The sequence below is a fragment of the Haliotis cracherodii genome, unplaced genomic scaffold, assembly GCF_022045235.1.
Source record: "Haliotis cracherodii isolate W230 unplaced genomic scaffold, xgHalCrac1.p SCAF_37, whole genome shotgun sequence".
Taxonomy (NCBI): Eukaryota; Metazoa; Mollusca; class Gastropoda; order Lepetellida; family Haliotidae; genus Haliotis; species Haliotis cracherodii.
The window spans coordinates 1,496,869-1,513,002 of NW_027266294.1; the positions used below are offsets into that span (position 1 = coordinate 1,496,869).

Consider the following 16,134-nt stretch of genomic DNA (forward strand, 5'->3'; position numbering starts at 1 on the left):
CTCTACATAGACTCGTTAGTCCAGCCAAAATATAACTCCGTAATTGCAGCCTAGTTCGGCAAGGGTGGAAACTGGACTTTATTAGACAATTAACTCCCTTGCCTCGGGAAGATGCTTTCATTAAGCCCTCTATATATTCTGGGTCGTACCATGGATGGACTTCTGAGTCAATACCACAAGTATGGCGAAGATTAACAGACGCCCTATAGATGGTCTGAATAACATTTAGCTGGCTTGGAATCTGGGACATTGCACGGTATAGGTCGGCATGGCTCCTGGGACATTGCACGGTATAGGTCGGCTTGGCTCCTGGGACATTGCACGGTATAGGTCGGCTTGGCTCCTGGGACATTGCACGGTATAGGTCGGCATGGCTCTTGGGACATTGCACGGTATAGGTCGGCATGGCTCCTGGGACATTGCACGGTATAGGTCGGCTTGGCTCCTGGGACATTGCACGGTATAGGTCGGCTTGGCTCCTGGGACATTGCACGGTACAGGTCGGCATGGCTCCTGGGACATTGCACGGTATAGGTCGGCATGTCTCCTCGGACATTGCACAGTATAGGTCGGCATGTCTCCTGGGACATTGCACAGTATAGGTCGGCATGTCTCCTGGGACATTGCACAGTATAGGTCGGCATGTCTCCTGGGACATTGCACTCGGCATGGCGCGGTTCGTGTGGGTGAGTATGGTTTTACGCCGCTTTCATCCATATCTCAGCAACATCACAGCTAGGGACTCCAGAAATGGGCTTAATAAATTTAACAAATGTGACGAATCGAACCCAGGACTTCGGCGTGACGAGCGAACACTTGAACCAATAGGCCACCACCCCGCTGTGGTCGAGACAGGGAAGTATGTGCGGTTCCAGTAACTGTTTCCCCATGTACCTCTCCATAACCCAGAATAAGAGAGATAAAATAGGTTCGTGTTATCCGTTATATCGACACAAAAGGGGCAAGAAGATGCAGCGTGAGCTCAGGTATGATATTCGGAAATCCTCGATTCGACAGAACCGATTTCGAGATTAAAGATAGTAGATTGCAAATCTCTAAAATACATACGCAACAACTGTTACCCATGAATGACAGTAAAGGGTCTTAATTACTGTCATTAATTGATATAAAAATGTTTACTATTCATCAGCAGGTCGCAATGACCCACGATGCAAGAATGTATATATGCACCTTTAATTTTCTGACATTGATGTTGTGACCTCCGATCGATTTGTCAGCTGATATGCGTAACCCATATGAAGTTACACTTGCATGAGATTGCATTACATTAACCTCCGTGACTCCGCCCCTTTTCCATATTTGGGGGTCGACGATCCACGGAAGACGGCCGTTTCCCGGAAGGCTGTTTACAGCTGTATATACAAACAAGTTGGAATATTACCGTCATACACAGCCGTTCCCGAAGCAGCGCTGGTCTCGATGTCTGATTGACAATGGGGGTTCCAGTGGGCTCAAATACTGGTGCAACTGTCAAAATGTCTCCCAGTTCTACAGAGACTTCTTCCATTAGCCGGACTGCGTCTCCTGTGACTGGGGATGGACGTCAGCCTGTCTGTAAGTCCAGTATCGGTCAGTGTCGGTGCAGGTGTGCCCACGCCAGGTTGCAGAACTTTCTGCTACCATTGACTCTTCTTATTGCTGTTCTGGGACTTCTCGTTGCTGCACGTGCAAACTTTAGAGAGATTAACACCTGCGGCTTAAGTGCAGAGGATAAAATATTGTTACAAGAATTACAGTCATTAAAACATCTACTCAAAGTTGACCAGGAGGAGGAGGATGTCTTGAGTCCACAAGAGATACTGACAAATCACTTTCAGCAGGTAGGTTATATTTCTCAAACATTTCGCGATATGTTCTGTCTGTTTATTGTCTCTGTTTATCTTGTGTTTATCAACAAAGGGGAGGCAACTCAGGCGAGTATAATGTCCCCCTGGGCTCGTATTTCCAGGAATTAGTTTCACCGTGTCTCTTTGCGAGTTCAGCCGAAGCCTTACTTTTTGTTCAGGCAACTAAATCTCGCTAGGCCAGTGCACTTCCTGGTGTCAAGGAGCACGCTTAGAGCAGCTCTCTGGTAGCGGGGTACGGTGTCAACTGTACAGTGTGGATGAACATGTACACAAACTGTACACAAACTGTACGCAGACTGTACTCAAACTGTACTCAAACTGTAGACAAACATTACCGAGGGTCGGTTGTCATAAGTATGTGGGGCCGATGTAGCTCACGCTGGTTTGCAATGTGTGTCAAACAGTGTCTGAAACTCAGCAGAGTAACACGAGAGCCTTAAGGGCCAGTACATTTCAAAAGCTGTAGGCCCAGTGGAAAAGAAAAATGTTGGCCCAAACATTTTAGCTGAGGCATACTTTTGCAATATCAATTACAAAACACAACCAGTCAACCAGAAGCTTCCACTGCTATCACACCGTGTTCCCAGCGACTCAGTGGTTTTAGATGAAGCCTACATTTATCAGGAAATTATCAGTTTGAAAAATATCTTTGTGACTACATGTCATACACCATTTGAAAGGTCTAATCCTACAGTTTATAAATATGAAAGTTACGTTTACCACATTACTCAAATAATGCTAAATCAATAAATACTTAAATAAACTGCAATCGCCTGCTAACATTTAAATCTATCAGCCCGACAAAACATCTGTCGGCCACGGGCCTACGGGCCGAAGTCTATTTCGATCACTGATGTCAAATGTGAAATACCAGGCTGTCAGTATCGGTCTATGTGTGGCATACCTCACAATGTAGCTAGCTTTACCGATGCGATTACCCCACAAACTAGGATATGAGTTAAGAAAAATGTGTATTTATTCATACCATGACTGCTTACTAATAAGTACACACACACTTCACACACATAAACATATATACACACACAGGCACACACAGACACACACACATACACAACCATAAACATATATGCACACACAGGCACACACTGACATACAGGCACCCACACCCACATACATACACATAAACACACACACGCACACACACTTATACACATCACACACATACACACATAAACATATACACATGCACACACACACACACACACACATATACATACACATAAACACACACACGCACACACACTTATACACATCACACACATATACACATACACATATACACATGCACACACACACACACACACACACACACACACATACATACACATAAACACACACACGCACACACACTTATACACATCACACACATACACACATAAACATATACACATGCACACACACACACACACACATACATACACAAGCACATTTACACACAAAGGCATACATACAAACATGCATACGCATGTATGAATGCCTGTCTGTCTGTCTGTCTGTCTGTCTGTCTGTCTTTTAGTCGTGTATTCTGTGATATATCTATACTTAGATTACAATTACATGAATATACTCCCTGCGTTTTCACATCGAGACCAGGTGCGGGGGCTACACTCTTCAGTCAGACATATTGATGTACAAAGTCCCCAGATGGTGGCTTCAAGAAAAAGTGGACAGACCACGCCTAAAGCCTTCATGCAGACTTAAACCGAATCTATGTCTATGACCATTTCAGGTCAACGACGTGGTTGAGGCAGACGCCAATGACGTCGAAGCGGGCGGCTTGCCACTATTACATCGTGTTGCACGTGCGGCAGATACTACGGCCGCTCCTCGACGCAAGTCCAGAAAACGTAAGTGTTTAATTGTCTGTGAGACTATGTTTGACAGAGAGCGTCTCGACATTTTATCTCTGCTCAACAACTCAACACATATGGCATACAGCCAATGTTAAATGACCGAGCAGTCGACTGGTCATACTAGTCCTCTGTAGTCAGCTGTGTATTGACAGAATTGTCGCGTGACATTTTTAAAGTACATATAATCTTCTGATTTATATCTATATTACGAGTATAATTTCTCATCGATGGTTTGACAACTTAAATGTTATTAAAATAATCATTATTTTAATCAAAATGTAAAAAACAATATTTGCCTTTTTGTTATATTATTTGATCAGTAATGTTTATTTTATTGATAACTGTTAATGTTTTTTTTTTCTTTTCTTGTCAGCTAAACGGCGGGGAAAAGTGAGTCCTTCATAATTTGCTAACACTTGTCTGAGGACATAGTAGTAGTTAAAACGATATTAATTACATCATCATTATATTATATAATATGGTACTGTTGCTGCTGTACTGAAATATATGTCTTCAATTATTATCAACATTTTGATTGTTAATAATAACATGTCCAGAATACGCTGATAATTATATTTTTCTTTCATTATTAAATTTGGAGCTTCTTAAATTAAAAGTTGAAGACATATTAATGTTTCGTGTTAACAGTACAGTGTCAGGTGCTCTATCTCCATAAGTACTACAGTAAGAAGTACTAGTAACTGAGTGTCATTTTACAGTCCAAGTCCAAGTCCAAGTCCAGGTCCAGGTCTAAGGCGTCCATCAGAGCCGCCCACTACACACCCAAGTTCTGGACAGACAGAAAGGAAGAGGAATTTGGAACTGGTCAGTGTGACTATATATTACCATTGTACTTTAATGTTTTTTAACGTCTTGCATTCTGGTTCATTATTCCAATTTGATAAACTCTATTGAACTTTTAAGTCTGCAATTAACACTGAGTTCTCCAATATATGTCTGTTCTCATAAAATATATCCTCCATTCAACTTGACATTCTTTAATATTTTTATTTTTTAATTTTTTTTATTTTTCTATTTATTTTTTATTCTTTAATATTCATGACATGATGTGACTTACAACAAACAGTGTTGTTGCTTCAAGTGTATTTATCACGATTAGTCTGTCCAACTTGAGTGTTACCTTTGTACAATTTACACCTCATTTGTGATATTCTAGACATGAATATCACTCGAATGTAAATACTTTTTGTAGCGTCGACCGACCTATTTCCACCCGCAAACCTCTTCTTTATAAATACATGAGTCATGAAGACCGCGGACTCTCATCGCACAACAGTGTTGAAGGATCACTTAGCGATTCATTGAGTTGTGTGTTTTTAGATAAAAATAAACAAATTAGTAAACAATTAGTCTGAAGTAGAGTCATTTCCTTTCGTTGCAGATACAATGTGCATTAATGTGGCGAAATGGGGCGGTCGGGCCTGCAGAAACCGAACTCTTGAAATGAAATGTAATTTCTTCTTAACTTCTCCATCATGTAAAAGTAAAAGTCATTTGTTCATTTACGTTGTGTTAATGAACCAAACAATGGCCTATGCTTGTTATCGTTTTATCCTGTTCTTGACAATGCTAGCAGATATTTGTAAACATTGGAATGTCATGGTGATACGGGTTGTTTTACTTATGTGGGTATACTTACAGATGTTTCTATTTGCACATTAATTTGCAGAAAAGTTGCACCGATATAACTTTCAATGTTTGAAGTTTGATATATCTTTCCACTAAACGAAACGAAATTTGTATATACATTGTATTTCCATGAATAAACCCCGAAGGTTAGATGGGATGAGATGAGATGAGATTTAATGTTTACTTCGTAAGCATTCATAACAATGTCACCGTGCATGAATAAGTTTTGTTTTCCATCAATGTGTTGACCCATGTAGCTTTTTGTCTCCGAATTAAACTGGAATAATTTACGTTTTTTTCCCTTTAAAAATCATTTTCGTTTTTGTTCTAACATATCATGCTTTTTTCTCCATGTAAAGCTGGGAGTATGAAGTTCTTCCATCCCGCCGACTGGGTAGAGAAGAACCGCCATATCCACATGCCAGCTACGCAGGACGAGAATGGGAAGTTCACCATCACGGAGAGCGGCCTTTACCTGTTATATAGCAGTGTGAGTGCTAGTGTGAGTGTCACGTGAGAGAGTTACAGGTGTGAGATGGAGTGTGGAGTGTGTAGTATGGAGTGTGGAGTATGGAGTGTCAGTGTTTTAAACTAACTTCAAAATGTCCATTAACATCGTATGTGTAACATAGGCATGCATCATTTGGAAAACAACGGAACAAGACTCAGTAATTGTAGATTGGGGCACGCGATTGTGTTTATACCAAGGAACAACATTCGTATTTACATTAATAAGCACCATTCAAAGTCGTTTTGTATCAAATGATCAAGTGGAACGACATATTCTCCAATGAACACTGCGAGTTTGCTGAACTTCTTCAAACAGTGACATCTAGGAGTTGAGCGAAGCTGCTGGTGATATGAGTGGTAGGTTATACCTACTTCACTCGATGATCATCCAAGCCAGGTGTTGAATGATAGAAAGCCGCAGTAACACCCAGTAACATAAGACACCGTGTGACTGACTGTACAGTAACGTCAGGCAGTTACTGCATCAGTAACACTCTTGCTGTAACCACACGCACAAGTAATGAAAAACGTGGTTTAGAACTCGTGAACCGTGAAGCGAGAAGCGTCTTAGATCGACATAACAATAATATTTATTAATATATTTTGTCAGTAAATTACATACTGCCAGTAACTGGTGTTTATGGTTGCTTGTTTATTGTGTCGGGTGCCACCCGTGGTGCAAGATACGCTCACCTCTTTGCCAACACTGGTATCATCACTATTTGATAGTGATTCACAAACACATGCTCGTGATATGGTCGGAATCGTACAAAGGACTCTGCTTTTGAAAGAGATTATGAATATGTAAAGAGATTTGTTGCTTTTATTTATTATTGTGATCAACTACAACATACCTATTCCAAAACATATTTTTCCTCAAAGTAATATGATGTATGTCCATCTAAATTCAAACCAGCGGATCATACTGGCGGATATATGTTACTTGCCTTCTAACCCGCAGTCTCTACTTAACTTAAAGATGGCACAACCACTTAGTGTTATACAATATTTACAGTTTTACATGTGTGTATTTGCGAAGACACAATGCCGTTTATTAATAAACTTAAAAAATAAAAAGACATTAAAATATTTTGTTTGTTTCCAGATTCTGTTTTACGACAGTAAGCTGAAACAGAGTCAAGCCATTATGAAGAACGACCAGCGTCTGTTCAAGTGTATGGAGGGCGTCGACTATATCAACATGACGGCAGGGAAGACCTACAACTCCAAGTACCGGACTTGTAGCAATTCAGGTAACACCATCAACGAGCTACAATTTGCTTTTTGGAGTTTTGAATTTTCCAGAATAATATCTATTTTCAAGAAAATACTGGACAGTACCATTTTGCCACTGGGTTTACAAGAAGTCATGTCATGTTCTGTTTGCAGAAAAGTGTATCGGCTCCCCCTTTCTTAGAAAAACAATGCTGTGTTTTAACGCAGTGTTACCGTAAATATCCTGACCAAAGTCTCAGCACAAAAAGGCCTCCCTCCACAGGATGTTACACACACATCTGTACACTTATCTCACAGCATGATATCATTGATAATGACTTGGGAAGACATTGGGATATATTTATTGTTAGTATTCGTGTCGCGTGAGATATTAATCATGCAGAGTGCATAAACTATATGCGAAGATATGCAGCCATTTTGTTTGTCCCGACTCTTTTACAAAACATTTCAAATAATAATTCAATAATGAATTTGATTTTTTTGTAAATATTCCAGGTGTGACATATCTGGAAAAGGGGGACAAGATATCGGTGGATCTCCTTTATGATAACACCGTCCTTGACCTCTCAGCCGACTCTACATTCTTTGGTCTGGTGCAACTACTTCCGGGGTCAAAGAAGAAGAAATCCCGATCTTAGCCAGAACCCCGCTGTGTGCATTGAACTGTAGAATCATTTGAGCGTCATCTTAATCATCATCATCATCATCATCATCATCATCATCATCATCATCATCATCACCATCTGTACTGACCGTGCCAATTCCATCTGCATTGTAAATATAACAATCATTCGTGTATATAGTTGTCACATTTCAGAATCTCTGTATATACATTAAACATGACTTCGTATCATTGTGTACATTCCGCTCATAGTGTTTGAGGTGTTCCTGGTTCCTCCCTCCTGACATTCAATCCCTCCACACAGTAGACGAGCAGTGGATTAACTGACACTCATTCCTGCTTCAGGCATTTATATTGCACATATACTCTAAATGATGTAATTACCTCACCCATCCCTGCAGCAACAGAGGCTGATAAGGGCTCGTGCATGTTGCATAGCAACTCATAAAACGAGTGATGCAACAGTTCTACTCCATCTTGACGTTCTCGTTCTACCTTAAAGGAAAACATACACTTTGTACTGTTTTCATTAATGTCATAACGTGCACTTTGTCACTCAGTGTGGTACACCCGTCCCTAAGATAACCACAAACAGAGGTAGAACGAGTGATATACCCGACATTCTCCACGTCAAGCTTCACATCCATCTTGTATGTAAAATCACATTGACATGATTTTCTAATAATTAATTAACCATGAAACGTCAACGCCAGGGACTAACCAGTACTACTGTCGGTATAATATATAAGTAACTTCTCGCTTACATAATGCATTGAACACTTACTATTCTAACGATGTTCACTGTGAACTGACTCTAAGAATGATATTGATGTGCATACTTGTAGATAGTCATGCCTGACCTAATGCTTATTGACGTGTCAGTATTTTCATAGAACTGTCATACAGTCATTGTTAATACATATATCAGAGTAGGTGCATATGTCATACAGTCATTGTTAATACATATATCAGAGGAGGTACATATATCATACAGTCATTTGGCGGGAGTTCTGAAATATTGAATTGTGAGTCAGACTTTAAAAGGGATCATCGTCCCGAGTTCATACAAGGCACTTGGCAACAGTATACAGTTTTATGTAAATATGTAAATGAAAATACCGACTATTCTCCTCTCAAGTATGGACAAATACAGTATGGTCATGGCGTGTTGTCTCTCCCTGTTGGTATAGTGTAGTGCCGTGTGCTTGTCTGGGGAGTTAGGGAAGGAAGCTGTCGGCTATACATCTCTAATGTTTTTGTTGTAAATATTTTGTTATTAATAAAACCTAAGAAAATTGTACTTCGTTTATTGTTATGTAGACGTGTGTGTGTGTGTGTGTGTGTGTGTGTGTGTGCGTGCGCGTGTGCGTGTGCGTGTGTGTATGTGTGTGAGTGTGTGCCTGAGTGTGAGTGTGTATGTGTGTATGTGTGCGTGTGCGTGTGCGTGTGCGTGTGCGAACGTGTGAATATATTGTGTATTTATGGAATACATATTATTTTTATCTGAATAATTACAATCAGTTTTTTTGACTGAAGGACAACTTGGAAAAACTTGATTGTTTCCGACCTCAACCAATGAGACAAAACATTACTACTTGGCCTGACTTGATAAGTAGCATTTATCTTATCTCGACACAGATGAATCAAGGTTTCCAGGTCAATCGATGTGATGACTGACACAACAAGCTGCGCGACATATCTTCTATACACCGAAATATTACACTGATTGCACTATTTAATTATGTCCTTGTATATCAAGAAGACACCCATGTTGGTGTATTAATGTTCAACATAGTATATAAAACGTCAACTACAGAGAATTATCAGTCTCTTTTATCCATTGGGCAAGGTAATGTTGTGGTGAACATTATGTGAATACATGTCATACAACGCCAGGGAATTACCAGTCTCTATGATCCATTGAGCAAGGTAATGTAGTGGTGAACATTATGTGAATACATGTCATACAACGCCAGGGAATTACCAGTCTCTAGTATCCATTGGTTAAGATAATGTAGTGGTGAAGATTATGTGAATACATTTCATACAACGCAGAGAATTACCAGTCTCTATCATCCATTGGGCAAGGTAATGTAGTGGTGAACATTATGTGAATACATGCCATACAATGCCAGGGAATTACCAGTCTCTATTTTATCCATTGGGCAAGGTAATGTACTGGTGAACATTATGTGAATACATGTCATACAATGCCAGGGAATTATCAGTCTCTAATATCCATTGGTTAAGGTAATGTAGTGGTGAACATTATGTGAATACATGTCATACAACGCCAGAGAATTACCAGTCTCTATCATCCATTGGTTAAGGTAATGTAGTGGTGAACATTATGTGAATACATGTCATACAACGCCAGAGAATTACCAGTCTCTATTATCCATTGGTTAAGGTAATGTAGTGGTGAACATTATGTGAATACATGTCATACAATGCAGAGAATTACCAGTCTCTATTATCCATTGAGCAAGGTAATGTAGTGGTGAACATTATGTGAATACATGTCATACAACGCCAGAGAATTACCAGTCTCTATCATCCATTGGTTAAGGTAATGTAGTGGTGAACATTATGTGAATACATGTCATACAACGCCAGAGAATTACCAGTCTCTATTATCCATTGGTTAAGGTAATGTAGTGGTGAACATTATGTGAATACATGTCATACAATGCAGAGAATTACCAGTCTCTATTATCCATTGGTTAAGGTAATGTAGTGGTGAACATTATGTGAATACATGTCATACAATGCAGAGAATTATCAGTCTCTATTATCCATTGAGCAAGGTAATGTAGTGGTGAACATTATGTGAATACATGTCATACAACGCCAGAGAATTACCATTGTCTATTATCCATTGGTTAAGGTAACGTAGTGGTGAACATTATGTGAATACATGTCATACAATGCAGAGAATTACCAGTCTCTATTATCCATTGAGCAAGGTAATGTAGTGGTGAACATTATGTGAATACATGTCATACAACGCAGAGAATTATCAGTCTCTATTATCCATTGAGCAAGGTAATGTAGTGGTGAACATTATGTGAATACATGTCATACAACGCCAGAGAATTACCATTGTCTATTATCCATTGGTTAAGGTAACGTAGTGGTGAACATTATGTGAATACATGTCATACAACGCTGACAGAGGGGGCTGCTGGAGGGTAGTCTAACGGAGTAGGAGTATGGGGACCATTTGATATTCCGAAAAGTAATGTTTCCTAACAAATAATTATCCTCAGCCCAACGAAGTTTCGTTTCCGGAGCATAACTTTGCAGGTCTGTCAAGTATACATACTGAACTGGTGCCTTTTGCTATTTATAAATTTTAATTTTTTATATTTTTTACGTTTCCATGGCAACAAGATGGACTTAGGTTCTGTGAGGGTAGGGTTCGTTTCCGGAGCATAACTCATAAACCGTTCAAAAATTGTTCATGAAACCTTGCAGGTTTGTCAGGTACATGCTGAACTGGTGCCTTTTGCTATTTAGACATTTAAGAATTTTTTATTTTTTTACGTTTCCATGGCAACGAGATGGACTTAGGCTCTGTGAGGGTAGGGTTCGTTTCCGGAGCATAACTCATAAACCGTTCTTTTTATTTTCACTTTGCAAGTCTGTCAGGTACATGCTCAACTGGTGCCTTTTGCTATTTAATTTTTTTGGAAATTGCAACAAGTTGAACTTTTAGAAATTTATGAATTCTCCTTTAAATGCCAAAAACTCAATCAGTGTAGGATTGTTATCACTGGGGACTTCAATATGTACCAGCCTGTCCGTGAACAACAATGCACTATCCAACCTCATGGAGCAGTTTACATTCGCCCAGTATATCAGCAAACCAACCCACACCTGTGGGGGTACACTAGACTTGATCTTCTGTAATGAGCCCATCTCAACAGGAGTCTGTCCAGTTCCATACACTGACCATCATCTTGTGTGGGGTGTGACGGAATAGGTGTAGTATATTGAAGTGACTATTATTATTTCCTTGCATGTTAATCAATGTGGTAATGAAATGAACTTTTTTAATCTCATTTATGTTTCTTAAGAAATATTCCATGTAGGTATTATTATGAGTCAAAATGTGTAGTGGTGGATATAGCAACGTTAGTGGCACACCCTTGTTTACTTTCAGAAAGTATGTAAAAAAAGGTATAAACATCGTTCACGAAATGTGTTCTTGTTGGAAACGTCAGGATATGAAGTGTATCAAGTTGCGTACAGTGCATACAGCAGTATGAAGGTATGAACTGTTACTTTAGCTGTGTACAGTACATACAGCAGTATGAAAGTATAAACTGTTACTTTAGTTGTGTACAGTACATACAGCAGTATGAAGGTATGAACTGTTACTAGAGTTGTGTACAGTACATACAGCAGTATGAAGGTATGAACTGTTACTTTGGTTGTGTACAGTACATACAGCAGTATGAAGGTATGAACTGTTACTATAGTTGTGTACAATACATACAGTATTATGAAGGTATGAACTGTTACTTTAGTTGTGTACAGTACATACAGCAGTATGAAGGTATAAACTGTTACTTTAGTTGTGTACAATACATACAGTATTATGAAGGTATGAACTGTTACTTTAGTTGTGTACAGTACATACAGCAGTATGAAGGTATGAACTGTTACTTTGGTTGTGTACAGTACATACAGCAGTATGAAGGTATGAACTGTTACTAGAGTTGTGTACAGTACATACAGCAGTATGAAGGTATGAACTGTTACTAGAGTTGTGTACAGTACATACAGCAGTATGAAGGTATGAACTGTTACTTTAGTTGTGTACAGTACATACAGCAGTATGAAGGTATAAACTGTTACTATAGTTATGTACAGTACATACAGCAGTATGAAGGTATGAACTGTTACTTTTGTTGTGTACAGTACATACAGCAGTATGAAGGTATGAACTGTTACTAGAGTTGTGTACAGTACATACAGCAGTATGAAGGTATGAACTGTTACTTTAGTTGTGTACAATACATACAGCAGTATGAAGGTATAAACTGTTACTATAGTTATGTACAGTACATACAGCAGTATGAAGGTATGAACTGTTACTTTTGTTGTGTACAATACATACAGCAGTATGAAGGTATGAACTGTTACTATAGTTGTGTACAATACATACAGCAGTATGAAAGTATAAACTGTTACTTTAGTTGTGTACAGTACATACAGCAGTATGAAGGTATGAACTGTTACTAGAGTTGTGTACAGTACATACAGCAGTATGAAGGTATGAACTGTTACTTTGGTTGTGTACAGTACATACAGCAGTATGAAGGTATGAACTGTTACTATAGTTGTGTACAATACATACAGTATTATGAAGGTATGAACTGTTACTTTAGTTGTGTACAGTACATACAGCAGTATGAAGGTATAAACTGTTACTTTAGTTGTGTACAATACATACAGTATTATGAAGGTATGAACTGTTACTTTAGTTGTGTACAGTACATACAGCAGTATGAAGGTATGAACTGTTACTTTGGTTGTGTACAGTACATACAGCAGTATGAAGGTATGAACTGTTACTATAGTTGTGTACAGTACATACAGCAGTATGAAGGTATAAACTGTTACTTTGGTTGTGTACAATACATACAGCAGTATGAAAGTATAAACTGTTACTTTAGTTGTGTACAGTACATACAGCAGTATGAAGGTATGAACTGTTACTATAGTTGTGTACAATACATACAGTATTATGAAGGTATGAACTGTTACTTTAGTTGTGTACAGTACATACAGGAGTATGAAGGTATAAACTGTTACTTTGGTTGTGTACAGTACATACAACAGTATGAAGGTATGAACTGTTACTTTGGTTGTGTACAATACATACAGCAGTATGAAGGTATGAACTGTTACTTTAGCTGTGTACAGTACATACAGCAGTATGAAGGTATGAACTGTTACTTTAGCTGTGTACAGTACATACAGCAGAATGAAGGTATGAACTGTTACTTTGGTTGTGTACAGTACATACAGCAGTATGAAGGTATAAACTGTTACTTTAGCTGTGTACAGTACATACAGCAGTATGAAGGTATGAACTGTTACTTTGGTTGTGTACAGTACATACAGCAGTAAGAAGGTATGAACTGTTACTTTGGTTGTGTACAGTACATACAGCAGTATGAAGGTATGAACTGTTACTTTAGCTGTGTACGGTACATACAGCAGTATGAAGGTATGAACTGTTACTTTGGTTGTGTACAGTACATACAGTATTATGAAGGTATGAACTGTTACTTTAGTTGTGTACAGTACATACAGTATTATGAAGGTATGAACTGTTACTTTAGTTGTGTACAGTACATACAGCAGTATGAAGGTATGAACTGTTACTTTAGCTGTGTACAGTACATACACCAGTATGAAGGTATGAACTGTTACTTTGGTTGTGTACAGTACATACAGCAGTATGAAGGTATAAACTGTTACTTTAGTTGTGTACAGTACATACAGCAGTATGAAGGTATGAACTGTTACTTTGGTTGTGTACAATACATACAGCAGTATGAAAGTATAAACTGTTACTTTAGTTGTGTACTTTACAGAAAGGTTGTTGCGTTAAGTGTTTCCTGAACTGAGGTGTCGTGTACATGAGACTGTGTGAGGGAGAGGAGAAAGTACAAGTCGACACACCACGATTTTATGCATGTATTAACGCGAAATCTCCCAACCTTCTAAATGCCCAGGGAGAAAACACTTTCAGTAATTTTCTCGGAACTCTATTGTGAAGTCAATTCTCACAGTTAGTAACACTGCAACCATTGAAACGCACACACCGTGAGCTGGCGGCATGACGACGACCTTCAACCGTCAACAGACAGGTGGGTCATGAGTAGAGCACCAGACCTCGTGACCCAGCTGACGGGTGGTGATGACGTCACATGACCCATGTGACATTGAGGGGTGTTCAGATAGCGACGGCCCCAGCCTAGAATGACTAGACGGTCTGGCAGATGTATCCCAGCGCAGCTTGGAGACCTGAGCTAAACACTGACTGTGTGTCAACACAAACAGCAGGGCCACGTATACACAAGTACAGAAGAGGGTGGACGTAAAATAGAAGCAATAGCTGATACAAATTGTCAGATAAGATGAACTATGCCCCTGTATTATTGTGAGGTCTATATATAGCAGGCATAGACCTCGTCGCGCACCTTGTGGCGACACACTACAGTTGATATACAGCCTGTCGACATGGGCGTGGCTCGTGTGGTGGCTGGTCTCTATATGTAGAGTGACTGAGCTTCAGAAGAATCAGACCCTCTTTACGGTTGTGCTATACGTCTGGGGTTTGGGTTGGGATGAAGGTAATTGTGCTTGTACAAGAAATACGGTTATTGCTGAGATGTTACAAACACCCCTGCCGTGAGTGACCCCGTGAACCACTTTAACCTCATGTACAGATTTACAAGAAGATTATAAGAGGTCAAAATGGGATGGCAAAAAAGCACCCTAGATATTTCAATCCGTATATAATCTTTTACGTCACACGTGTTACATAGAGGTATGCATCTACACCTGAACGTATATCTTACGATCTGGCATGTGCAGGTATCGTCGTTATAACATTTATCACACATGAGATTGAAGTCAAAACTAATTACTCATCATTCCTTGTTCACAAACTCCATTGTTTGATGTGGGCGTGTCTTGATCAGGAACACATGCCAACTACACACAAAACTATTTCAAAAACTATTCAGCCTCATATAAAATGTAATGCCACATCTAACATGTCATAATACACACATCAATAAAGTTGTATGCATATTGTACACGAAAAACTGAAAAAATACTAGACACACTATATTCACAATATTTAAGATATTTTACAAATATTTTTTAAATGTTTTAAAATTTAGTAAAAACGATAGCCACAGTGTACATAGCGAGTTTACTGTTTCCCTGAATCAGCACTTTTGATATCAGTGAAATACATGTATCGAACCGCTAGAAATAATATTTTCAGAGACAAACTTGTCCTACCTTCTCCGCTCCTCCTGCGTCTCAGGAATGATTAAATCTTCTGGGAAAAGTATTTCCGATGCTACGTCAGGCAATTTTATAGATATCTGGTAATCCCGATCTATTCATAGCTCTGGGAAAAGCCGAACGCATGTTATTCCCACCTTGAAACGGAACAGTGACGTCACCAGCCAATCAGAACTGTTCTGGACTTTCCTAACGATATTATAAAGTTCCGCATATATCGAAATATTTAGAGCATGTTATGGCTGTTCGAAACTGAGAGCTCAAAAGGTAGGTTCTTGGATTTTTCTGTCTTCGCAAAACTAAAACTATTGATATA

At 39.1% G+C, this 16,134-nt stretch overlaps 1 protein-coding gene across 3 annotated transcripts; it reads left to right on the top strand.

Moving 5' to 3' along the window:
- Positions 1-1,352: 1,352 nt before the first annotated feature.
- LOC139477903 (protein eiger-like) lies at positions 1,353-9,058 on the top strand. Of its 3 annotated transcripts, none has more exons than XM_071260338.1 (8): positions 1,353-1,841; positions 3,619-3,736; positions 4,116-4,132; positions 4,462-4,567; positions 5,145-5,213; positions 5,752-5,882; positions 7,008-7,155; positions 7,634-9,058. In XM_071260338.1, exons 1-8 carry the CDS (start codon positions 1,455-1,457, stop codon positions 7,774-7,776), a joined length of 1,119 nt encoding a protein of 372 aa, XP_071116439.1. In that variant the 5' UTR covers positions 1,353-1,454; the 3' UTR covers positions 7,777-9,058. The 3 variants fall into 3 exon arrangements, with proteins under 3 accessions (XP_071116439.1, XP_071116440.1, XP_071116441.1); XM_071260339.1 differs by having other exon boundaries at positions 4,468-4,567; XM_071260340.1 differs by lacking the exon at positions 5,145-5,213.
- The last annotated feature ends 7,076 nt before the right edge of the window (positions 9,059-16,134 follow it).